Consider the following 27,177-nt stretch of genomic DNA (forward strand, 5'->3'; position numbering starts at 1 on the left):
GTTCATCTAAGCTCTGAAGATAGTTCAGCATGACCACATTGAGACAGGTTCCCTGGTTTCCTGGTCACTGTCTATAGTCTATTATTTCCTTGCTTATCTTCATTGTCCTGTGAATTTAAAGCTCCTCCAGTGAATACACAAAGAGAGTCAGAAGATATGCAGCCCATTAGCTTGTGATGGAGAAGCCAATTATGATGTTAATTATTAATTACCTTTGTTTTCCTACTTGCATGGAGGAAAAGCTCTTTTTTCTTTTCCTTACCTCTCCCCCAAAACACATGCACACATACATACACACCATACACACAAAGTCTTGTGCGCAGACTCTGGCTGCTTTCAACAGGTTTGAGGGAACCAAAAGATAAAGAAAAGCTGGGCTCCTGAATGGAGGGAGGAGACACTGAGTGGATAAAGTAAGGGGAAAGAGTGGAGAAAGGTAGGCAAGAGTCACCAAATGGAAAGATACAAGAGTCAGCTTCAAGTTTTTCTAAGTGGACAAGGAATTCAAATATTCCAGGTTTTGAGGGGGAGGGGGAATAATTTTCAAGATACTTCTCAGAAATTGTACCAGAAACGTGAAAATAAAATTGGTGATTGATTGACAGCCTTGCAAGTTAGAAAGCTCATAAGGAACAGACAAAGGTAATAGAGATGGCTATGTGGTCAGTGTCCAAACAGCAGGCATTTGGTGATGAAAGTAATAATCTGTGAGATAAAGACGAATATAGATGAAGAAAATGGGGATAAAGACAAAGATTGAAATTGCAAAAACAGTCAAGATCAAGATAAGGGCCGGGCACGGTGGCTCACGCCTGTAATCCCAGCACTTTGGGAGGCCGAGGTGGGTAGATCACGAGGTCAGGAGATTGAGACCATCCTGGCTAGCATGGTGAAACCCCATTTCTACTAACAACACAACAAATTAGCCAGGCATGGTGGTGGATGCCTGTAGTTCCAGGTACTTGGGAGGCTGAGGCAGGAGAATGGCATGAACCTGGGAGACAAGTCTTGCAGTGAACTGAGATTATACCACTGCACTCCAGCCTGGGTGACAGAGTGAAACTCCATCTCAAAAAAAAAAAAAAAAAAAAAAAGATCAAGATAACATTCAGAGAAACAAAGCTAGAAGAGAGAACAGAAGGAGGAAGTGAAAGAAGTTCACCTCAATAATGAAACTAGATCTAGAAATATAAACAGGAAAAGAGGTGGAATGAGATACATACAAAGGGTTATAAATGGAGTGGTGTAAAAAATTAGGTACAACGAGAAGTATGTAGAGAAAGAATTAAAAGATGAGAGAAAAATAGAGGTGAGAAGGGGAAAGTGTAAAAGGGAGAGAAAAGAATGATGGAGATATTGTAGGATCTGAAATGACCATGAGATAAAAGCAATTTTAGCACAAGGCATGATTCATAACAGCAGTAAGTTTTCAGAGTAAAGTGTCCCCCCTGGCCCCTCTGATTCACCCAGATTACAAAGCCCTCACCCAGGCATTTCATCCACTCCTACGATTTCAGTCACCACCCACAACCTCATGATTCCTACATGTGTATCTCCAGCCAGCCCTGTCTTCTAAACTCTTTATCCGAGTGTCAGAAGGCTCCTGTTGGAGGTCCTGAAGGCCTTAGACTTCACCACTTGGATGTTACTCAAGACCTTTAAAGTCAACACCTCCAAAACCGAGCACATCACCTTTTTCCCTAAAACCAGACTTTGCTCCTCCAGTGTTCTCCATCACTGAAACAAACTATTAATTGACCCTTTATTTCAAGATGAAATTCTCAGGGTTATTCATGAACAGAAGGGACAAATACAGTGAGGAACCACAAAAGAAAAAGAGATTTCAGAGGTAGAGCCCATCCCTTAATTTAGCTGTGGGGAGTGGGTAGTCACTAATGTTGGGGGAAAGGAGAATCTTGGAGGAGAGTGGGCACAAATAAAAATGTTTACAAATCACAATTTAGGATCAGAGCTACAAGGACCTGAAAATGAGAAGTGCCCCTGTGTCATGTGTTTTCCAAAAGGTGTGCCAAGAAGCCAAGAAGCAAGGACTGAAAGTAGTCAAGCATCTCATACAATGGGTAAGGCTACCCTAAGGTCTTGGGATGGAAGTGGCTCAGTGGATATCACAGACACTGGGTAGGGATGTGGGAAGTGATCAGAGTTAAATCAAAGCATCAGGCAGTCTCTGGATCATCAGCAGGAAGTGGGCCCACAGGCCCCAAGCTTCAGAATTTCAGAAGTCTGAAATCATAGCCCCCGTTTCCTCCTGCTCTTGACTGTGAGATGACTGTGACAAAGAACAGGTTTACTGCATGCCAGAATCCTGTTCTCTGCATTTGCTTAACTGACCCTTTTGGGAACTGCAGGGAGGCAAGAGATCACTATAAAGTCATATTTAACAGAATGAGCTCTCTTGGTTAGGAGGTAAAAGAAAATACACTGGTAAACATAGCAGTATCTCACTATATTAGCATATCAATAGTAAAGTGTTGAATTTATAAAGTGAATTCCACCCTTGTTCTTGAAAAAAAAAAACTCGTTCTTCCACTCACAGGTAATAGTGTCACTGTCATAACTTTGGAAAGCCTAAAAAGACAAATAGTCCTGCTACCTGTCAGGAAAAAAAAAAAACAAAACTCAGATACCTACTTTTAATCTAAAAGTACATAGTTTTGAAAGATATCTTCTTGTCTGTTATTGATTTATATAGTGATTTCCTATTAATTTTTGCAAATAAGATCATATTTAATATTCATAAAAATTTTAAAGTTGAACAAGATAACTGTTGCTATCCCTGTTTCATAAATGAGGAAATTGGTGCATAAAAGTAATGAAGAGCTGTTTCAAAGTCTCAGAGAACTACAGGAACACCTTAGACATCAATAAAGTTCTGTTTCCTTTGGAAGGAAGACAGATAAATTATACTCAGAATATTGTTATAAACACAAGCCTTCCATGCAGTGTGAATTGTCATAAGATTTATAAATTTTACTTATAAATTACAGTTCTCTGACCACTACCTGTCACTTTCTAGATACCATGGATGTTGAAAACAATTCTACTTTGGAAAAACACAGTGGGAAAAGAAGTAAGAATAAATAAGAATTTACTTAATTTGTATGTTACAAATGAACTATTTTTTAATGCTAAGGTTTATTATCATTATTTTCTTTTTTCACCTTTTATTATAGATTAAAGGGTACATATGCAGGTTTGTTACATGGGTAAATTGTGTGATGCTGAGTCTTGGGGTCCCAAAAATCCCATCACCCAGACAGTAAGCATAGTACCCAAGAGATGGTTCTTCAGCCCATGCCACCCTCTCCCCTCTCCCATCTAGTGGTCCCCAGTGTCTCTTGTTCCCATCTTCACATTTATGTGTATTCAATGTTTAGCTCCCACTTATAAGAAAGAACATGCAGTATTTGGTTTTCTGTTCTTGCATTAAGTTGCTTAGGATAATGCCTCCAGCTCCATCCATGTTGCTGCAAAGGGCATGATGTCATTCTTTTTTTTTTTTTTTTAATTATACTTTAAGTTCTAGGGTACATGTGCACAAAGTGCAGGTTTGTTACATAGGTATACATGTGCCATGTTGGTGTGCTGCACCCATTAACTCTATCTCCTAATGCTATCCCTCTCCACTCCCTCCACCCCACAACAGACCCCGGTGTGCGATATTCCCCTTCCTGTGTCCATTCTTTTCATGACTGCATAGTATTTCATGGTGTATATGTGTGCCACATTTTGTTTATCCAGTTCACTGTTGATGGGCAACTAGATTGGTTCTATGTCTTTGTTGTTGTGAATAGCACTATAAGGAACATATGACTGCATGTATCTTTTTGATAGAACAAATTATTTTCCTTTGGGTATATACCTAAACGTTGTGGGATTGCTGAGTAGAATGGCATTTCTGTCTGTAGGTCTTTGAGGAGTCTCCACACTGTCTTCCACAATGGTTGAGCTAATTTTACACTCCCACCAACAGTGTATAAGCATTCCTTTTCCTCCACAACCTCGCCAGCATCTGTAATTTTCTTGATTTTTTAATAATAGCCACTCTGAGTAGTGTGAAATGGTATCTCATTGTGGTTTTGATTTGCATTTATCTGATGATTAGTGATATTGGGCATTTTTTCATGTTTGTTGACTTCTATGTCTTCTTTTAAGAAGTGTCTGTTCATGTCCTTTGCCCATTTTTTAATTGGATTTTTTTGTTTTTTGCTTGTTGGTTTGTTTAAGTTCCTTATAGATTCTGGATATCAGATCTTTGTTATATGCACAGTTTGCAAAAATTTTCTCCCATTCTGAAGGCTGTCTGTTTGCTCTTTTGGTAATTTCTTTTGTTGTGCAGAAGCTATTTAGTTTAATTAGGTCCCACTTGTCAATTTTTGCTTTAGTTGCAATTGCTTTTGGAGACTTAGCCATAAATTCTTTGCCAAAGCCTGTATCAGGAAGGGTATTTCCTAGGTTTATTCTAGGATTTTCATAGTTTTAGGTCTTACATTTAAATCTTTAATCCATCTTGAGTTAACTTTTGTATAGGATGAGAAGTATGGGTCCAGTTTCATTTTTCTTCATATGTCTAACCAGTTATTCCAGCATCATTTATTGAATAGACAATCCATTTCCCATTGCTTATTTTTGTTGAAGATCAGATGGTTGTAGGTGAGCAGGTTTGTTTCTGAGTTCTCTGTTCTGTTCCACTGGTCTATGTGTCTGTTTTTGTACCAGTACCATGCTATTTTGATTTCTGTAGCTTTATAGTATAGTTAGAAGTCAAGCAATGTGATGCCTCTAGCTTTGTTCTTTTTACTTACAATTGCTTTGTCTATTCAGGCTCTTTTATGGTTCCAACTAAGTTTTAGAATAGATTTTTCTAATTCTGTAAGAATGACACATTTATTTTGATAAGGATGGTGTTGAATCTGTAAATTGATTTAAACAGTAGAGTCATTCAAACTATATTGATTCTTCCAATCCATGAACATGGAAAAATTTTCTATTTATTTGTGTCATCTCTGATTTATTTCAACAGTGTTTTGTAGTTCTTCCTGTAGACATCTTTCACCTCCTTGGCTGGATGAATTCCTAGGGATCTCATTTTCTTTGTGGCTATTGTAAATGGGACTGTGTTCTTCATTTGATTCTCAGCTAGAACATTTTTAGTGTATAAAGATGCCACTGATTTTTATGCATCGATTTTATATTCTGAAACTTTACTAAATTTGTTTGTCAGTTCCAGGAGCATTTTTTCTACACCTTTCATAAGATAAAACCTGAATGCCTTTTAAGGTAGCAATTTATTTTTTTTAAATGCTCATGTTGCTTTTTATTCTGTCTTCATCTTGCTTTTTATTCTGATTTTAAAATAGATGTTCTTGTGAACATTGGTGTCTATCTTTCCAGAATTTTACTATGCATGTATTAACACATTTTGGAATATAGTTTTATTTATTTAAATGAGTAATTCTGTACATACTTGTCCTTTCTTGCTTTTTAAACTAATATACCTGGATAATAAAAACATATTTAATTGAAATATAAAAAGTCTTATTTCAGGGCTGCTTTAATGAGCATGGTTTTCATTTTTAGTGTGGAATTTTTCATTTATTATTGATCATTTCTGTTTCTTCTTTGTACAACTCTTTGTCAGAGAATGCTCTCAGTGTTTGTGTGTGTGTATGTGTGTGTGTATGTGTGTGTGTGTGTGTTTGAGATGGAGTCTTGCACTGTTGCTCAGGCTGGAGTGGAGTGGTGCGATCTCGGCTCACTGCAAGCTCCACCTCCTGGGTTCACGCCATTCTCCTGTCTCAGCCTTCCAAGTAGCTCGGACTACAGGCGCCCGCCACTCCGCCCGGCTAATTTTTTGTATTTTTAGTAGAGACGGGGTTTCACCGTGTTAGCCAGGATAGTCTCGATTTCCTGACCTTGTGATCCGCCCACCTCAGCCTCCCAAAGTGCTGGGATTACAGGTGTGAGCCACTGCGCCCGGCCCTCTCAGTGTTTCACGTCATGGTGTTTTTCTTATTATTCTGAATGAATATAGAAATCTTATATGTTATATATATTAAATCTTGGTCATATGTGTTGCTAGTATTTTGTCCATTTGTTGTTTTTCTTTTAGATTTGTTAAGGGAATCTTTTGTCCTAGAGTAGTTTTAAATTTTTATGTAGTCAAATTTGTCAGCCTTTTTCTAACTGGTTCTTGGGTTCCATATCTTATTTACAACAACTATTTCTTCCTCAATATTTTAAAAATATTGTTCTATATTTGATTCTAGAAGTTTGATATAACTGATCATTTTTAATGTTTACATATATAATCTACATGGGGTTTGCCTTTCTGTGTAACTGAAGTGGGAATTTTAAAAATATTCTCCACATTATGGCATGGTGATTTGAATCACCACTTTGATTACACAGTGCCTTTACCTGTCTGTATTCTATGTTCTTCTTTTGTATTTGAAGGGACTACAGAAAAGAAAGAAGAGCTCAGAGGTAGAACCATCCTGATGCCTCATTGGGGGTGAATTTTAGAATGAGCTCAAGAAGATCTCTCCCAACTCCTTCCCAAGTCCACGGAAAGCTCTGATTAGAAATACATTGAACTGGCTAGGCATAGTGGCTTCTGCCTGTAATCCCAGTTTCTCAGGTGGCTGAGGCAGGAGGATCGCTTGAACGCGGGACGCAGAGGTTGCAGTGAGCCGAGACTGCACCACTGCACCCCAGCCTGGGTGACAGAACAAGACCCTGTCTCAAAAAAAAAAAAAAAAAAAAAAAGCGTTGAATTTGAAGGTTAATTCGGGAAGAACAGAGACGTTTACTCTTTTATTCATGTCTTATGTAATGTTCTTCCACTAAAAAATTTTTTTATACAATTCTGGCATTTTTAAAAAGTTTTATATGTTGTATAAATTTATGTATTACTAAGAATATCTTTTTTTCTATTACATAATAACTGGAGTGAATTTAAATGAGACAAGGTTCTCAAAATCTTTATTTAAAAGGAAACCTGTAGTCAATTTATTACCTACTTGCATATGAGAGAATCAGAATGCCACTGAGTTAATGTAAAATTTTACAAGCATTTATACAGTTTAGGGATCCAGATACCACTTAAAATATTATAGCCAGGCCCAAAAATTATCAAATAAAACAATCAATCAGAATTACAGGTTTCTTTGGAAATTGGTTTCATGAGAAGTGGCAATAATTTTCTATTTTGTGGGATTATTACAAGACCTCTTCAAATAGCTCTCCTAAGGACAAGTTTATGTTAACATAGAACAGAACAAATCAGTAACGGTTATGAAAAGACACACTTCCATATTTTGCAAGAGAGTAAGACCGATCTTCTTTTGAAATTTCTCAATTTAACGCCTTGTCAAATCCGATTCTTTATGTTAGTGTTGTGGTGCAGAATGTTCTCTCTCCTTGAACAACTATGGGTCGAGGGGCCTTTCCTTTCATCTCCTTCAGCAATTTCTTTTGTTAGTAATGAAGTCTTACATGTTTAAAATCTAGTCTGTGGAATTCCTTAGTTAGCCTTACAAGAAATGTAAGCCCATGGAGCTCAATGTTACTGGGAAAATAGAGGTGCCTGAAATGAATTTCACCTAAAAACAGTGAAATAGGATGCGTAGAGATTTTTTTTGTTTTGTTTTTTTTGTTTGAGATGGAGTCCAGATCTGTTACCCAGGCCAGAGTGCAGAGGTGCAACCTCGGCTCACTGCAACCTCTGCCTCCCAGGTTCAAGCAATTCTCCCATCTCAGCCTCCTGAGTAGCTACGATTACAGGTGGACATCCATCACCATACCTGGCTAATTTTTGTATTTTTAGTAGACATGTGGTTTCACCATATTGGTTAGGCTGTTCTCGAACTCCTGACCTCAGGCGATCCACCCACTTTGGCTTTCCAAAGTGCTGGGATTACAGGCGTGAGCCACCGTGCCCGGCCTAGGATGCATATAGATTTTTCAACTACAGCTCTCCCATTCTCCATTCTGAATGAGCTCCAGATCCCATATCATTTTATTTTAAGATTTCCTTTCGTCTTGTCTTCACTTAAATATATAAAGTGAAGTCAGTTCAGTATTTAGGTGAGGATGCTGATGGTGTCTTTCTTTTAACACTGCATCTTGTGTAATATTTTACAGGCATTGCTACTGTTTATAGGCTAATTATTATTCCCAGCATCAATAAAATACTTTCTGCATTTTATTTTCTTTTATCTCAAAATACGGATGGCCTTTCTTTATACCACTTCCATTTACCAGACCTCATCCTATGGATCTCATCATGCTTCCCTTTTTATTGTTCCACTTATCTATTTCACACCCCAACCCTCCCAAAACCTTTCTTTCCTTGTAAATTAGACCACAGCTGTACTAAAGACTCAGTCTTCCTTCAGGGTACATGTTTTGGGTTAGGACATACAAACGGGCTTCAAAACTGTCCATCACTATTGGAGTAAAATAGGAAATCCAGTGAAATGGAAGAAACAGCCAGATTTAAAGGGATCCCCCAACCAAGAGTGTGGAAGGCTTCAGCACAGACGCCAAGATTTTGAGAGATTTTGGCCAAGCCCATGCTCACAGTGAAGACGGTGGAATGCCTTTGGTTGGAGAGGAAGTGACCATAGCTCAGTCTATAGGACATGGCAAGACAATTCACAGTGACTCCCAGTTCCACAGGATAAGGCAGTGTGCTCAGAGCCTGCAATAGTCTTTCTAGAGCGTGATTTGGGCATCTTGACCAATGAAGGACAGGATTCATGACTTAGTCTCTGACCTTTTGTCAGACCTCTCCTCAAATGCTGACTTATGAGAAGTCCTTCCTGGTTCTTCTACATAAAATTACACATCCTCCTCCCACACACACTTCTAGCCCCATTCGCCACTCCCTGAAGTCCTTATTCTGGTTTACTTTTCCACAAAACACTCTACCACCTTCTGTGTTTGTTTCTTCATTGCTGTCTCCCCACTAGACCGTAAGCTCTACGCCAGCAAGGACTTTGTTTTATGCACAACTGTATCCTCACCATCTAGGATAATGGGTCGCTTCACAGTAAGTGCCCAATTAATAGTTATTGGATGAGTAATTTGCATGAATAAATTAATTATAGCAGCTTGTGAAAATTTAATCCAAATATATGATTGTACAAAATATGTACTTAAAGCAAGCAAAGAAAAAACATTAAAAATAAAATGATGGGCAAAGAAATGTCAAGAAACTATAAATTAGAAGATCAGGGATTTTCTCGGCTTGCTTTTTGTCATAGGTAATCACACGGTAATCAATACTGTCAGCTAATTCAGGTTCCCTGTGGATCTCATTTACGGGGGCCAGGCTGCTTCTAGACTACATGTTCTTAGTAGGCAGCTGGGCTTCTCCCTAGGAGGACTATACACATTGGCCAAGGGTGAATGTCCTGCTGGCTTCACAGATGAGGCAGGGGGTAGACAGCAGGTGTAGAGAGCAATGGTGGAAGGGGAGGCACATCTCCTGCCAGGAGCCTGAGGCCTCAGGCCTGAGAAGATCTGTTCCCAAAAAGCTGGTTCCTCCAGTCATAGAGATTGAGCTGGTGTGGCTTGTCCGAGAATGGCCTGCAGTGATCGCCTGCTCATGGCCTTTCCGACTGGAAGTTGTTGGCTGCCCTTTGCCTCCTAACACCTGGCAGGTATTGGCATGACTGTGATCAGGTGAGTGAACTGGGAGAAGGTGGCCTCCTTTGGGCCATGTGGATGGATGCATTCTCTTCTCTTGTCTTCTGGAAGACCCCAATCTCCTACTGGCTAAGAGCTCCTTGCTGGTGATGTTGGTGGTAGTGTGGATAGTGGTAGTATTATTGGTGGTATTGGTGGTGGTGGTGGTGGTGGTAGTGGCCCCTTCATGGCTTCCTCATGTCTACATATTGGAGTGCCCCATGGATTGGACCTGAGTGCTTTCCTTGTCTCTATACTCTCTCCCTAGGAATTGTATCCAGTCCTGTTCTTTGAATTTTACCAATATGTGAATCACTACCAACTATATTTCTCTTCTTTTCTCTCTCCTCAACTGCCAAGTCATAAATTCAACTTCATACTCCAAACTTCTACTTGAAGTCTAACAGGTGTCTTAAATCTGATGTGTCAAACACATTTCTTGATTCTCATTCCCAAACTTGTCATCCTCATCAGTAATCCTCATCTCAGTAAATGGCACTATATTTACTAAGTTTGAGCCAAAAATGTAGAAGATGTGCTTGATTTCCCCCTATCCTAATCCCTCACACTCTCTTCATCATCAAGTTCCAAGACTATATATCAGATTTGTCCATTCTTTATCTCCCCTGCCACTGCCCCGGCCCAAGCCCTATTGTCTTGCATGTGGAATACCGCAGAGTCCTCCTAACTGGTCTCTCTGCTTTCATTCTTGCCCACTAGAATCTACTCTCCATTCAACAGCTGGCCACCCAACTGCTATACCCTTTCAGTGGCTTCCAGTTGAACCTAGAAAACTTTCCAGTTGAACCTAGAAAAAAAAGTAAACTTCTTGCCATGCCTACGAAGCATTACACAGGCTGCCCCTGATCAGCTCTTAAATCTCATCCTTTATGATTCCCCCGTCATTTGCTACTCTGGCCTTCCTTGAATAAACCATGTAGTGTTCAGCCTCAGAACCCTTGCATTTCACGTTGACTCTACATAAGATGCTTTTACCTGGTAGGAATGGTTTCTTCTTATTCATGTTTCAGTTCAAGTGTCTCCTCCATGGAGAGGCCTTGCCTGATCTCCATTTCTTAAAAACTCCCCCAGCCTCTTTGATATCACCTTTTGAACTGTCTTTTCACTTGATTATAAGTTTTTGATGTACAGAATATTTTATACTTGTGTAATTGGTCTATATTATCATTTATAATTATGTTTTCTAATCTTGTTTAAGAAATCTTGGCCTAATCTCAGGTTACCAAGATATTTTCATACTTTTCTTACTTCATTGAACATCTTGACCAATAAAGTCAGATCCAGTGAATAAATACTCTCGCTTCCATTCCTAAGATGGGCAGCCTGAGGATCATTCATTATAGTTCTTCAGAGAGTCCCCAGTAAGAGTGAGGCTCAGTTGACCACACTGGTGACCAGCCCAATTGGCTTCCCTTCTCGCCCTTTCCTTCTTCCTAGTTCCTTACTCCTAATCCTTGTTATTACTTCAAAAATAAACCTACTGAAAACAAAACCCTATCTCAAGATTTGCTTTTGGAAATATTAGGTGGAGACATTCTTATTTCTTTTCTCATTTGGATATTTAATTCTTTTGGAATTGATTTTTTTTTAGTGTGGCATAATGTAACGGTCTAATTTTTTCCAACAGGGATAACCAATTGTCCTAGCTTCTCCAATGATGTGTAATGTCACACATAGCATATCGCACATAGCATGCATCAAGCTGCTATTTGCATATATATTTGTATGTGTACAAATATATATGCAAATGGCAGCTTGATGCTAGAAAGCCCAGAAACATATATACATATATGTATGTATCCATTGCCCTATCTATTCTGCATCAATATATATCACACTCTACTAAGTACTATAATTTTATAACATATTAATATCAGGTAGGGTAAGTTCTCTCAACTTTTTCCTCTTTCAAAATTGTCTTGGCTATTATAGCCATTTTATCATTCTTATAACTTTTAATATCATTTTGTCAACCCTTGAAAACCCTGTTGAATTTTTATTGAAATTGCATAGAATAAATGTGGAGAGAACTGACATCTCTAAAATATAAACCATTTCTATTCACGAACATAGAGATATCTCACTATTTATTCTTTCCTTTTTTGACCCTTTATTCATTTATTCAGCAAATCCTTATTTCCAATGCTGCTCGATAGTGATAAACAAGTGAGAAAAATCTCATCAAGCTTACATTCTACTTAGGGTATACAGACAATACACAAATAAGTGCATAATATTTCAGATAGTGACAATGTTATAAAGAAAAATAAAGAATAATAGAGTTGTAGAGTGACAAAAATGTGCCACTTTATGTAGGGTGTTCAAGGAGAGACTTGCTAACAAGCTGCATGTAACTCAAAATCTAAATGCAATGAGGGACTAAGCCATGGAGCTGAGGCAGAGAAAACCTCAGTTGCAAAGGCCTGAGAGAGGACTATACATGGTCCTTTAGGGAATGGCAAGGAAGCCACTGGCTGGAGAGGTAGAGAGGGGTTGGGTGGAAAGTGGTTTCTCAGAGATATATAGAACTTATAGGCCATGGCAAAGACTTTGAATTCTTAAGTAAGAGGAGACATCAGAGAGTTTTGAGCTGGGGAATATAATCTGAATTATGTTTTGAGGACATGCTCTGGATTCTACATGGATAATAGACTTTAGGAGATCAAGAGTGGGACAGGAATAAGGAGGCTATTGCAATGATCTCAGAAAGGTGACGGTGAGTTGGACTAAGTTGGTAGCAGTGGAAGCATTCAAAAGTGGGTAGATTCTGAAAATACAGATATGTGTGTGTATGTATTCATATACACATATACAGTCAATTCTCATTATTCCTGGTAGTTATTTTCTATAAAGTCACCGTGAACACAGACTTAGCAAATATTGGACCATTGCTTCTAGTAGAAATACAGAATAAGGTTTTTGGAAGCCTCTAGTCATATTTTCATCAACTGATCAATACATAACCTTGTTTTATATATGTTTCTGTATAAGGACACCTTATGTAATATCACATTGATTCATTACTGTTGAACTCATATCCAATAGCACTATAACTCATGCCTTGAACAAAGCTTATCTAACACATGTACTTTCTCTCCGACGTCACAGCCTTCCTGTACTTAGGAACACTAGACAACTCTTCAGCATTACACTTGGGTGTCACTTTATATCGTGAAATTACCAACAAAAAGCACAAAAACACACACAAAAAAGTGGCACTAAATAGACCACAGACGGACTCTTGTTTACAATGTGAAAGCTGAAACAAGAAGGCAAAGCATCACCTTGTTTGACCTCAGCTAAGAGCATGCATAGGTGACTCAAATAATTTGCCACACTGCATGTCTGCCAATGACCAGGGAAGTGCCATGAGTATTGATTTGAGGGTTCACATAAATTTGAACTAATAGACAAATGTGCAGATATGGAATCTGTGAATAATGAAGATTGTGTGTCAATTAGCTTTACTCAACTTTTTAAAAATCGATTGGCACTTTTAGTGGGATTGTGTTAAATTTATAAACATAGGGAGAACTCCCATCTTTATGATGCTAGACTGCCTCTCCAAGAACACGCCATGATGATCCATTTGTTCAAGAGTCCTCTGGGCCTTCAGTGGAGCTTTTATATTTATTTCCTGCATGTGGGTGGGTGATGCAAACTTTCTTTACGTTTAGTCTGAGCTTTGGTGGCAGTGTGCTTTCGCTGCTATTATAAATGAGGTCTTCCCTTGCATTATATCTTTTAATGGGTTTTTACTCCCATACTCCCATATAGAAAAGCTACTCATTCGTATATCTTAATTTTGAAACTTACTAACTTTTCCTATTATGATAGTATATTTTTAATTGCTTCTCTTGGGTTTTCCAGGTATATAATCATATAATCTGGTTTACTTTTTTGTACTTGTTCTAACCTTTCTGAGGCAGATGTTTAATTCAACTGGTGTCTTTTTTCCCCCCCCCCACTGGTTCATTATTTAAGGCTATTTATTGGTTTGGTTTGGTTGTTTTTAGAGATAGAGATCCTGGTCTGTCACTCAGGCTGGAGTGCAGTGGTGTAATCATAGCTCACTACAGCCTTGAACTCCTCAGCTTAAGTGATCTTCCCATTTCAATCTCCCAAGTAGCTGGGTTACAGGCACGTGGCATCAGGTCTCACTATTTTATTTTATTTTATTTTGTTTTATTTTATTTTATTTTAGAGATGGGGTATCACTATGTTGCCTAGGCTAGTCTTGAACTCCTGGCCTCAAATGATACACCCATCTTAGCCTCCCAAGCAGCTGGAGGACAGGCATGAGCTAGCATGCCCAGCTAAGACTTTTCCCCTCCCTTTGGGCACTGTATTAACAATCTTCCATAGCTTCTCATAGGCAATGTTTTTTATTATTGTTATTTGCTAAATAGCCCGCAATTTGGATTTGTATTTCCTCTTTGACACAGTTATTTAAGAGAGGGTGGGGAAAATGTGTATACTCTATTTTCTGGCTACGGAGTTCAACATGTATCAATCATACTGATCCTGTTAAACAAATCACTTGGGTCTTCCATCCTTTTCTGTTTTCTACACTGATCTCTTATGGGCTAAAAGAAGCAAAAATAAAGTCTTCTATCAATAGTGTGTTTCTACCCATTTCTTATTGCATCTCCTATAATTTCTACTTTCTTAAAACTTTTTGGTCTGAATTACATGGTCCCTGATTTCTTTTACTGATGTATACTGAATATATGTTTGCCTATATATTTATTTTCAATGTTTTATATGTTTTTAAATGAGTCTTTCATGCATGATAAAATCTTGGTTTTTACTTTGTAGTTAAATCTCTCAAAATTTCTTTTTTAAATAAGTGAGTTAAGCCCATTTACTTTTATTGATAGAACCAAGATGTTTGATCTTGTTTTAGTCACATTGGTTTATGTTATATATTCTAGGGATTTGGATTTTTTTTAAGTCAACACTCTGCATTCTGTCTTCTATGCATTTTATGTGCATGTGTGTACTTCTGACACTAAGGAATATTTGCACTTTTCTTCTAGTGGTTACAACTAGCTAGTGGCTACCTAGCTGAGACTATCTGTATTAGTCTATTCTCACACTGTTATAAAGAACTACCTGAGACTGGGTAATTTAATAAAGAGGTTTAATTGACTCAGTTCCACATGGCTGGGAGGCCTCAGGAAACTTAGAATCGCAGCAGAAGGTGAAGTGAAAGCAAGCACATCTTACCATGGCAACCCAGGAGAGAGGGTGAGCTAAAGGGAAGTGCCACAGTTTTTTTGTTTGTTGGTTGGTTGTTTTGTTTTTTTGTTTTTTGTTTTTTTTTTTTTTTTGAGATGGAGTCTCACTCTGTCACAGGCTGGAGTGCAGTGGCACTATTGCGGCTCACTGCAAGCTCTGCCTCCCGGGTTCACGCCATTCTCCTGCCTCAGCCTCCCGAGTAGCTGGGACTACAGGCGTGCACCACCATGCCCGGCTCATTTTTTGTAGTTTTAGTAGAGACAGGGTTTCACCGTGTTAGCCAAGATGGTCTCGATCTCCTGACCTCGTGATCCGCCCACCTCAGCCTCCCAAAGTGCTGGCATTACAGGCATGTTTGTTTGTTTGTTTGTTTGTTTGTTTGTTTTTTAAGTTCTGGGGTACATGTGCGGAATGTGCAGGTTTGTTACATAGGTATACATGTGTCATGGCGGTTTGCTGTACTTATTGGCCCATCCTCTAGGTTCACTCCCCTCACCTCCCCCCCCACAACAGGCCCTAGTGTGTTCCTCTCCCTGTGTCCATGTGTTCTCATTGTTCAACTCCCACTTGTGAGTGAGAACATACAGTGTTTGGTTTTCTGTTCCTGGTCAGTTTGCTAAGGATGATTGCTTCCAGCTTCATCCATGTCCCTGCAAAGCACATGATCTCATTCCTTTTTATGGCTGCATGGTATTCCATGGTGTATATGTACCACATTTTCTTTATCCAGTCTATCATTGATGGGCATCTGGTTTGGATCCATGGCTATGCTATTGCAAATAGTGCCGCAATAAACATACATGTGCATGTGTCTTTATAGTAGAATGATTTATATTCCTTTGGGTATATACCCAGTAATGGGATTGCTAGGTCAAATGGTATTTCTAGCTCCAGATCCTTGAGGAATCGCCATACTGTCTTCCACAATGGTTGAACTAATTTACATTCCCACCAACAGTGTAAAAGTGTTCCTATTTATTCACAGCCTCATCAGCATCTGTTGTTTCTTGACTTTTTAATAATTGCCATTCTGACTGGTGTGAGATGGTAACTCATTGTGGTTTTGATTTGCATTTCTCTAATGTTCAGTGATGTTGAGCTTATTTTCATATGTTTTTTGGCCACATAAATGTCTTCTTTTGAGAAATGTCTTTTCATATCCTTTGCCCACTTTTTGATGGTGTTGTTTGTTTTTTTCTTGTAAATTTGTTTAAGTTCCTTGTAAATTCTGGATATTAGACCTTTGTCAGATGGATAGATTGCAAAAATTTTCTCACATTCTGTAGACCGCCTGTTCGTTCTGATGATCGTTTCTTTTGCTGTGCAGAAGCTCTTTAGTTTAATTAGATCCCATTTGTCAATTGTGGTTTTTGTTGCAATTGCTTTGGGCGTTTTCGTCCTGAAGTCTTTGTCCATGCCTGTGTCCTCAATGTTTTGCCTATGTTTTCTTCTAGGGTTTTTATGGCTTTGGGTTATACATTTTAAGTCTTTAATCCATCCTGAGTTAATTTTTGTATAAGGCATAAGGAAAGGGTCCAGTTTCAGTTTTCTGTATATGGCTAGCCAGTTTTCCCAGAACCATTTATTAAATAGGAGATCCCTTCCCCATTACTTGTCTTTGCCAGGTTTGTCAAAGATCAGATGGTTATGGATGTGTAGTGTTATTTCTGAGGTCTCTGTTCTGTTCCATTGGTCGATGTGTCTGTTTTGGTACCAGTACCTTGGTGTTTTGGTTACTGTAGCCCTGTGGTATAATTTGAAGTCAGCTAGGGTGATGCCTCCAGCTTTGTTCTTTTTGCTTAAGATTGTCTTGGCTGTACGGGGTCTTCCTTGATTCCATATGAAATTCAAAGTAGTCTTTTCTAATTCTGTGAAGAATGTCAATGGTAGTTTGATGGGAATGGCATTTAATCTATAAATTACTTTGGGCAGTATGATCATTTTCATTATATTGATTCTTCCTATCCATGAGGTTGGAATGTTTTTCCGTTTGTTTGTGTCCTCTTTTATTTCCTTGAGCAGTGGTTTGTAGTTCTCCTTGAAGAGGTCCCTCACATCCTTTGTTAGCTGTATTCCTAGGTATTTTATTCTTTTTGTAGTGATTGTGAATGGGAGTTCATTCATGATTTGGCTCTCTGCTTGCCTATTGATGGTGTAAAGGAATGCTTGTGATTTTTGCGCATTGATTTTGTATCCTGAGATTTTGCTGACATTCCTTATCAGTTTAAGGAATTTTGAGGCTCAGATGATGGGGTTTTCTGAATATAAAGTCATGTCATCTGCAAGTATAGACAATCTGACTTCCTCTCTCCCTATTTGAATACTCTTTATTTCTTTCTCTTGCCAGAACTTCCAATACTATGTTGAACGGGAGTGGTGAGAGAGGGCATCCTTGTCCTGGGCCGGTTTTCAAAGGGAATGCTTCCAGCTTTTGCCCATTCAGTATGATATTGGCTGTGGGTTTGTCATACATAGCTCTTATTATTTGGAGGTATGTCTCATCAATACCTAGTGTATTGAGAGTTTTTTTGTTTGTTTGTTTGGGTTTTTGTTGTTGTTGTTTGAGACGGAGTCTCACTCTGTTGCCCAGGCTGGAGTGCAGTGGCATGATCTCAGCTCACTGCAGGCTCCACCTCCTGGGTTCACACCATTCTCCCACCTCAGCCTCCCAAGTAGCTGGGACTACAGGTGCCCGCCACCATGCCCAGCTCATTTTTTGTATTTTTAGTAGAGACAGTGTTTCACCATGTTAGCCAGGATGGTCTCAATCTCCTGACCTCATGATCCACCTGCCTTGGCCTCCCAAAGTGCTGGGATTACAGGTGTGAGCCACCACGCCTGGCCAAGAGTTTTTAACAGGAAGGGATGTTGAATTTTTTCAAAGACCTTTTCTGCATCTATTGAGATAATCATGTGGTTTTTGTCTTTGGTTCTGTTTGTGTGATGGATTACATTTATTGATCTACATATGTTGAACCAGCCTTGCATCCCAGGGATGAAGCCAACTTGATCATGATGGATAAGTTTTTTAATGTGCTGCTGGATTCAGTTTGCCAGTATTTTATTGAGAATTCTTGCATCGATGTTCATCAGGGATATTGGATGTAAGTTTCCTTTTTTTACTGTGTCTCTGCCAGGTTTTGGTATCAGGATGATGCTGGCTTCATAAAATGAATTAGGGAGGAGTCACTCATTTTCAATTGTTTGGAATAGTTTCAGAAGGAAAGGTACCAGCTACTCTTTGTACCTCTGGTAGAATTCAGCTGTGAATCAGTCTGGTCCTGGGCTTTATTTGGTTGGTGGACTGTTAATTACTGCCTCAATTTCAGAACTTGCTATTGGTCTATTCAGGGATTCGATTTCTTCCAGGTTTAGTCTTGGGAGGGTGTATGTTTCCAGGAATTTATCCATTTCTTCTAGATTTTCTAGTTTGTGTAGAGGTGTTTGTAGTATTCTCTGATGGTAGTTTGTACTTCTGTGGGGTCAGTGGTGATATCCCCTTTATCATTTTTATTGTGTCTATTTGATTCTTCTCTCTTTTCTTCTTTATTAGCCTATCTAGCAGTCTATCTATTTTGGTAATTTTTTCAAATAACCAGCTCCTGGTTTTTTGGATTAGTTTGCTCTTGTCTCTCTGGCTCTTTTAATTGTGATGTTAGGGTATTGATTTTAGATCTTTCTAGCTTTCCGACGTGGGCATTTAGTGCTATAAATTTCCCTCTTAATATTGCTTTAGCTGTGTCCCAGAGATTTTGGTACATTGTCTTTTTGTTCTCATTAGTTTCACAGAACTTCCTGATTTCTGCCTTAATTTCATTATTTACCCAGGAGTCATTGAGGAGCAGGTTGTTCAATTTCCACGTAATTGAGTGGTTTTGAGTGAGTTTCTTAGTCCTGAGTTCTAATTTGATTGTGCTGTGGTCTGAGAGACTGTTATGATTTCAGTTCTTTGCACTTGCTGAGGAGTGTTTTACTTCCAATTATGTAGTCGATTTTAGAATAAGTACCATGTGACACTGAAAAGAATATATATTCTGTTGATTTGGGGTGGAGAGTTCTGTAGATGTCTATTAGGTCTTCTTGATCCACAACTGAGTTCAAGTCCTGAATATCCTTAATTTTCTGTCTCATTGATCTGTCTAATATTGACAGTGGGGTGTTACAGTCTCCCACTATTATTATGTGGGAGTCTAAGGACTTGTTTTATGAATCTGGGTGCTCCTGTATTGGGTGTATATATGTTTAGAATAGTTAGCTCTTCTTGTTGAATTTTTCCCTTTACCATTATGTAATGCCCTTCTTTGTCTTTTTTGATCTTTGTTGGTTTAAAGTCTGTTTTGTCAGAGACTAAGATTGCAACCTCTGCTTTTTTATTTTTTCTTTCTATTTGCTTGGTAAATTTTCCTCTATTCCCCTATTTTGAGCCTATGCATGTCTTTGCAGGTGAGATGGGTCTCCTGAGTACAGCACACCAATGGGTCTTGACTCTTTATCCAATTTGCCAGGCTGTGTCTTTTAATTGGGGCATTTAGCCCATTTACATTTAAGGTTAGTATTGTTGTGCATGAATTTGATCTTGTCATCAAGATGCTATCTGGTTATTTTGCACACTAGTTGATGCAGATTTTTCATAGTGTCATTGGTCTTTATATTTTAGTATGTTTTGCAGCGGCTGGTGCTGGCTTTTTCTTTATTTATTTAGCGCATCTTTCAGGAACTCTTGCAAGGCAGGCCTAGTAGTAACAAAATCCCTCAGCATTTGCTTGTCTGAAAAGGATTTTATTTCTCCTTCACCTATGGAGCTTAGTTTGGCTGGATATGAAATTCTGTATTGAAAACTTTTTTCTTTAAGAATAATGAATATTGGCACCCCATCTCTTCTGGCTTGTAGAGTTTCTGTTGAAAGGTCTACTGTTTAGTCTGATGGGCTTCCCTTTGTAGGTGACCTGGCCTTTCTCTCTGGTCTTTCCTTCATTTGGACCTTGGAGAATCTGATGATCATGTGTCTTGGGATTGACCTTCTCTTGGAGTATCTAGGTGGTGTTCTCTGTATTTCCTGAATTTGCATGTTGGCCTGCCTTGCTAGGTTGGGGAAGTTCTCCTAGATAATATCCTGAAGTATGTTTTCCAGCTTGTATCCATTCTTCCCATCTCTTTCAGGTACTCCAATCAATTATAGGTTTGGTCTTTTTATAAAGTCCCATATTTCTTGGAAGCTTTATTCAATGAAACACAATGACTGTTCCTTGATGTAGGAGGTGTGCTTTGCTGGGGGGAAACCAAGTGTCTGGGCTGCCCAGATTCCTCAGAACTACCAGGAGGAAAGGCTAAGTCTGCTGGTTCATGGAGACTGTGGCCTTTTCTCTATGGGCTCAGGCCCAAAGAGATCTGGGTTCTGTCCCTGAGCCTCTGGCTGGAGTTATTGGAGTTCCTGCAGGGAAGCCCCATCCAGTGAGGAAGGATGGGTCAGGGTCAGACCTAAAGAGGCACTCTGGCTGCAGTAGGCCACAGCCAGTGTGTTGGGCTTTGGGGGACACATCTTGGGACCAAGCCGTCCAGTCTCCCTGGCTCCAGCTGAGGAAAAGCATGGCCTGGAGCTGTAGAGATGGATGCTACCCTTCCCCTGCCAAGGGAACTTAGCGTTTTAGGCAGTTGTGAGTTCCAGTGCTGGCTGCTGAAGTGCCACATTTTTAAACCACCAGATCTTGTGAGAACTCACTATCATAAGATCAGCAAGGCGAAAATCTGCCCCTGTGATCCAGTCACCTTCCACCAGGCCCCTCCCCCAACACATGGGGATTACAATTCGACTTGAGATTTGGGTAGAGACACAGAGCCAAACCATATCACTATACTTTCAGCCTTCCTTACAGTTCACTGTGATCATGTCATTAGGTTCTAGCCAATGGCATATGAGCAGAAGATATGTGAGCCACCTCTGAGTCTTTCCCTTGAAATAAATGAATGGGTAAGCAGCCCACACTCATTTCGTATTTTCTCAGTGGTTAGGAGTGTATACTTCCAATTTAAAGAAGGTTTGCATTTTGTTCTAGTGATTACTTTTAGGATTACCTTTATATGATTCCTTTGGTGCTCTATTTTAGACAGTACCCTTTAGTTTCCCACCCAGATTTATAAAATCAGCCTGTGTGCCATTCCATTGTCCAGTCTTTTTCCTGTCTCACCCAATTTTAGGCCATGACATTACCATGTTTACCTTTCAGCCATTAACCTTGTTTTACATCCACTCTTGGATTTGTCTACACAATACCTTTGGACTCCTACCTTTAAAATAAACAAAGAACTTGCTCTACAGCCTATTTTTGCTCTCTCCTCCCTGTCTTTTGTTTGTTTGTTTTGTTTTGTTTTGTCTGAGACAGGGTCTCACTCTGTCACCTATGCTAGAGGGCAGTGGTGCAATATTAGCTACAACCTCTAACTCCTGGGTTCCAGTGATCCTCTTACCTCAGCCTCCTGAGCAGTTAGGACTGCAGGTGTGCACCACCATAGCTTGCTAATTCTTTCAAATTTTTTGTAGAGACGAGGTCTTGCTAGGTTGCCCAAGCTGGTCTCAAAATTCTGGCTTCAAGTGATCTTTCCACCTATGTATGCTTCCCAAAGTGCTGGGGTTACAGGCATGAGCCACTGCACCTAACCCTTCCCCTCATATTTTTTGTTATTATACTATTTCTATATTGTCAGAGCATATGCACTTCATATTCTCATCTGTCACCCTACTGCCCACTTTTATTTTGGTCCTTTTGCCAGAATTTTCAGCTCTACCTTAGTTTGCTGAAGTATATCTTCTAGTAATGAGGACTCAGAAACTACATTCCAAGAATTTTTCTGTTCAAATTTGTGTTATTTTACCTGAAAAATAGTTTGCTGATTCTTTATTTCTAGAAATATCTTACAGGTTTTTCTCCACTTTCCTGTGGCATTAAAAGTTGGTGTGGAAAATTTTGTGGCCAATAAGTCTCCCTTGAAAATAACTTTTTGCCTACACTGCCCATTCAATTGTTTCTTTATCTTTAAAGTCCAATAAATGTGTTGGAAATATATCTCGGTGTTGGCTATTTTGGGTCAATTTCTCTGTGACAGGGTGAAGAGATAGGTACTTTTGATGTATACATTTCAATTTATATTATAATTCCACACTTTTTTCATCAAGTATTTCTTCTATTATTTTGATTTTCTGCTTTGGGAACTCCAATAATTTGTTCACTTACATTGATTATTTTCTCTCTAATTTTTATTTTATGTTATTTTATTTTTGAAACAGTGTCTCACTCTGTCACCCAGGCTGGAGTGCAGTGGAGTCATCTCAGATCACTGCAACCTCCGCCTCCCAGGTTCAAGTGATTCTCCTGCCTCAGCCTCCCAAGTAGCTGGGACTACAGGCATGTGCCACCATGCCAGCTAATTTTTTTATTTGTAGGAGAGACGGGGTTTCGCCATGTTGGCCAGGCTGGTCTCAAACTCCTGAGCTCAGGTGATCCACCTGCCTCAGCCTCCCAAAGTGCTAAGATTACAGGGGTGAGCCACTGCGACCAGATTGTTTTGTTTAATCATTCTTAAAATTTCTTGTTTCCTTTTCCTATTTCTGTAATATATGTCCTTCACTTTAATTTCTGAAATGCCTAATCTCCTTTATTTTTCTTCTAAATTTGTCTTCATTTCTCTGATTTTTTTTTCTACTTATTTCTCAAGTTCTGGCTGTTATAAACACAATTACAGCCTTAGCTATTCAAAGCATGCCTCTGAATTCCACGAAGTGGACTTCACTGGTAATTTCTTTCTTTTTTTATATTTGTTTATTTATTTATTTATTATTTATTGAGATGGAGTCTTGCTCTATCACCCAGATTGAAGTGCAGTGGCACCATCACAGCTCACTGCAATCTCCTCCTTCCAGGTTCAAGCAATTGCCCTGCCTCGGCCTCCCAAGTAGCTGGGACTACAGGTGCATGGCACCACTACAGGCTAATTTTTGTATTTTTAGTAGAGATAGGATTTTGCCATGTTGGTCAGGCTGGTCTCAAACTCCTGGCCTACAAGTGATCCACCCACCTTGGCCTCCCAAAGTGCTGGGATTCCAGGCACAAGCCACTGTGCCCGGCCATCACTGGTGATGTCTTAGACCTACTATTGTTTGACCCTCCTGGTACTCTCCTGCTGCTCCTGTCACCTTCTGCTTGATTTCAGCTACTTTAAAATCTTTCTTTATTGTGAATGATAAGACCACATATGGATATGTACAAGCATACTGTAAATGACTAACACTGTGTGAAAACAGGTTGCTTTGTGGTTACTGGTTTCTGTGTGACAACAACCAAGATGGGATGTTGGTAGCCAAGGACTTAGCCCCACAAAAGTGGAAGGAAAACAAAATTAAATACTTGGAAACTATTGACATAAAAAGTGTGCAAGTCTTTGTTTATAGTTATAGAGGATTATTTTCTTTCTTTTCTGTGTGCAGGAAAAAAGAGAAAACATATATTTAAAGCAAATGGTCTCCAAAGAGGTAAGAAGAAATGTGGGAATTTACTCCTTTGAACTCACTGTGGTCCTGTTCTTCCTGCCAGACCCCATCCTTGCTGCAGCCTCAAAATCTCCTATGGGCCATGGTAGCTTCAGACCCAATGGATTATTTAGAGTACCAGCTGAGTCATTGTAACAAACAGATCCCAAAATACAGTGGCTTAAAACAAATAATTTAAGAGCCCAGAAGTGGTAGGCAGTCTGCCTTCCTTGACATGAAGTTTCCAACTGTGGGTCCACAAGGGCTGATCTGGTTGACATTGTCTCCCAACCAGTGGGAAAGAAAAAAAAAAACTGACAAAAGAACCAGCCATTTGTTTATTTTAATGGAAAGACTCAGAAGTCTTCTGCCAACATCCCATTGGCCAAAACTTGGTTACATGGCCAGAGCTAGCTGCAAAGTGAGGCTGAGAAATGTAACGCTGGCCAGGCAGTCTTTGGTTCAGCTGTAAGTCTATTCTTATGGAAGAAGGAATGATTATAGGTGACAAATAGCAATATGCCTACTTGCCCTTCATGTTTGCCTCCAAAGTCACTGATTCCCTTAAATAAAGAGGAAAACTCAGACTCTCCATTGATTCAGATCTAGCCTTTTTGTCACCTGAGACTCTTTGGCAAGCACAGGAGCTGGAAGCTGAGAGGCATTACAGAGCTATGTGGGCAGAGACATGCCAGGCCTGATTAGGAAATGAGGCAACAGGAAGAAGTGTTAGAAAGGTGTGTTGTAACTAATACAGTCCGGGACAGAACATGAAGAAACAGACAGAGAGAATTTGAATCAATTACATGGAAGCCAGAGTACTGGTGCCACATCAGATCGAAGCCTGAGAAACACGGGGTTATTTTATTTATTTATTTATTTTCTTTTTTGAGATGGAGTCTTCCCCTGTCACCCAGGCTGGAGTACAGTGCTACGATCTCAGCTCACTGCAACCTCCGCCTCCCAGGTTCAAGCAATTCTCCTGCCTCAGCCTCCCAAGTAGCTGGGATTACAGGCTAATTTTTGTATTTTTAGTAAAGACACGGTTTTGCCATGTTGGCCAGGCTAGTCTTGAACTCCTGATCTCAGGTGATCCACCTGCCTCGGCCTCCCAAAATGCTGGGATTACAGGCAGTGAACCAAACTCAATCAGAGCATATGCTGCACTGCGCACTTGAAGATAAAAAAGATGTGACACTCCATTCTCTTCATCAGATCTTGTGGATTTTATGTTTATTGCATTCCTCCTTTTCCTTCTTTTCTTTGTCTCTCCTTTATTTCCTTCCTTCTCCCATTCTACTTATGTTTCTCTTGCATACCTTATTTAATTTTTTTTTTTTACATCTTGTAAAATATTTCTGGCAAGTTGATATGGCACTGTAGAGATAGCAGCACTTTTTCCTCTAGAGCTAAAGCGTATTTGGATATATTTTTTCCCATGATTTCTGATTATTTCTGTCTGTCACTCATAAACATAGATACATATGTTTATGTAAATGATATAACTATTTTCAAATATAACTAACTTTCAGTATAACTCTACTATAAATAAGTATATACATGTAATATTTCCAGCATCTCTGTCATTTTTATTTCTATACCTATCTGTCGTCTTGGTTATATTCCAGTTTGTACTTACCCAGGTCTAAGATGTTTCTTCCTTCACATTTTTACTGGTTTCTATGGAAGCCTCTCTACCTTAACTATTTTATTAAAATACTTGGATTTGTTAAGTCTAAGCAGAAATCACATTTATTCCTTCTACTTACTTTTCAAACCTGTTCTCTCAAATAGTTATTTTCTTGCCCATGAATGAAGTCTTAGGTAAGCCCTAGAGCTATGCTAGTCCCTTTTAGCAGTAATATCTCATTTAATATTTAAAAGCCTGAGCTGATATAATATTAAAACTGGAAACCATGTTGTAGGGAAGCTGGGTGAAGTCAGCATTTACTTTCATCCACACTTCCTCTCCAACTCCACTGAGTGTCTATTGCTTTCAACTAATGTGGGTCTAGGAGGAGGGGGAGAAAGAAGTGGACAGGAGCAGGAATGGCCCTCATACTATATAGCTTGGTGCAAAAGTAATTGTGGGTTTTGCCTTAAAAAAAAAAAAAAGCAAAAACTGCAATTACTTTTGCACCAACCTTATAGATTTTTGTGTCTCCTAGATATTGGTGGATGCATGAGCCATATTCATTTGTGAGTTCTTCAGAGACACTCAACTTAGAGAGAACCTCTCAACTGAAGTTCCCCTAATTCAGGAACTTCAACTGGCTGCTTACCAATTCCCTCAGTCTCCCAGCTCTGGGAGGTCCACACTACACTCCTGCTGGGGTCAACTCATCCACCCAAGTGATTCTCCCAGACAGAATATCTCTCAAGAAGAACTAAGTGAGCTCCTCCTTTCCCCAGGGAGACCTATAGGAATTATGACTCTTCAGACCCTCTCAACATTCTAGGATTGAGTCTATAAATGTCTCTGCCTTCCTCAAACTCCTGAAGGTGAAGATCAGTTACCTTGAAGTTGTAGTCTTCTCAGTTGCCTTAAGGCGGGAGGAGCACGTTACTCAACTTCTATAGCAAGAACATGGTGTAACTGTTAGCACTTGGATAGGAAATCCAAGAATTGCCACACTACTTCCTGTGGGGTATTTGAGCAAGATAATTTGCATAGAATAATTACAAAGGAAGTCCCAAGAGCTCTATAGTATTAGCAGATCTTAAGCTCCAAATCTCCTCATAAGTAGAACTCGAGTAAACTGAACTAAACTACTTGTATACCTCTAATTTGTTTGTCCTCAATGCACTTTGATGAAAGGCGACTACAACAGGACCAAAGACATAGAGGGACAGAAAAAGAGTCTTTGTTTGTCTAAGATATCTATGGCTGGACAAGTTCAAATTGTGGCAGGTCATAGAAAGACAGAAAGGAAAGAAAAATACAGGGAGACAGCATGGGAAGGGAAAGAAGGAGGGAGGGAAGGATGAAAGGAAGGAGAGGAGGGGAGGGGAGGGGAGGGGAGGAGAGGAGAGGAGAGGAGAGGAGAGGAGAGGAACTTTATGGGCTTGCCTGAGAGATCAGCACCTTTAAACATGGCACTCATGAGATGCTCCTGCACATACCTCACTGTCTTTCTACGTACCCCCATCACCTGCTGAATCTAACAGCATACTCCTGAGATAGGGTTTCAATCAACCCTTTGTTAGTCCTAACCCTGAGGCTTTCTGGGACTTGAATCTCTATACAAATTCCCCTTGGGCAATAGTCTCTTGGTTAGTTCCTTAGATCCTAATTTTTTGGCGAAACCTATGTGAATAAGGTCTTTGGTCATTTTCACTGTATTTTCAGCCTCAACGCCTTCACTGAGGGCTAAGATGGTAGCTGGTGTCTCATCATCAAAATGAGTGGGACAATCCAAATTCTTGCGTTGCTGCCATTGATTTCTGCCTCACAACCAGAGGAAATCTGCAATGCTTCACTTCATTTTGCAATATCTGTATGCTGAAGTTTCTTCATTGGTAATAGGGGGAGTAAAAGTCTCTATCTCATAAATGAATTAGTAGATGTACATATCTTGTGTTCATGTCTAGCACATAATAAGCACTTAAGTCTTAGCCCTCATCATTATTATTATTATTACAGTATTTTTTGGGATATAAATGAAACTGTCTTAAGTTCT

At 39.4% G+C, this 27,177-nt stretch overlaps 1 protein-coding gene across 6 annotated transcripts in view; it reads left to right on the forward strand.

Annotated features, from left to right (window-relative positions):
- SP100 (SP100 nuclear antigen) overlaps positions 1–27,177 on the forward strand; it is a 122,046-nt gene that overhangs the window by 51,338 nt on the left and 43,531 nt on the right. For 4 of the 6 annotated variants that reach the window (XR_002726682.3, XM_023193843.3, XM_023193847.3 and 1 more), the window contains 3 exons: positions 1,965–2,081; positions 3,038–3,091; positions 23,456–23,500. Coding sequence is in view for 5 of the 6 variants with exons in the window: in XM_023193843.3 (XP_023049611.2) it covers positions 1,965–2,081; positions 3,038–3,091; positions 23,456–23,500 (216 nt within the window). In the remaining variant the exon portion in view is untranslated. The remainder of the gene's footprint in view (positions 1–1,964; positions 2,082–3,037; positions 3,092–23,455; positions 23,501–27,177) is intronic. The other 2 variants (XM_023193846.3, XM_023193844.3) reach the window with 2 other exon arrangements.

The sequence above is a fragment of the Piliocolobus tephrosceles genome, chromosome 11 (genome assembly GCF_002776525.5).
Source record: "Piliocolobus tephrosceles isolate RC106 chromosome 11, ASM277652v3, whole genome shotgun sequence".
In the NCBI taxonomy this organism is placed as follows: Eukaryota; Metazoa; Chordata; class Mammalia; order Primates; family Cercopithecidae; genus Piliocolobus; species Piliocolobus tephrosceles.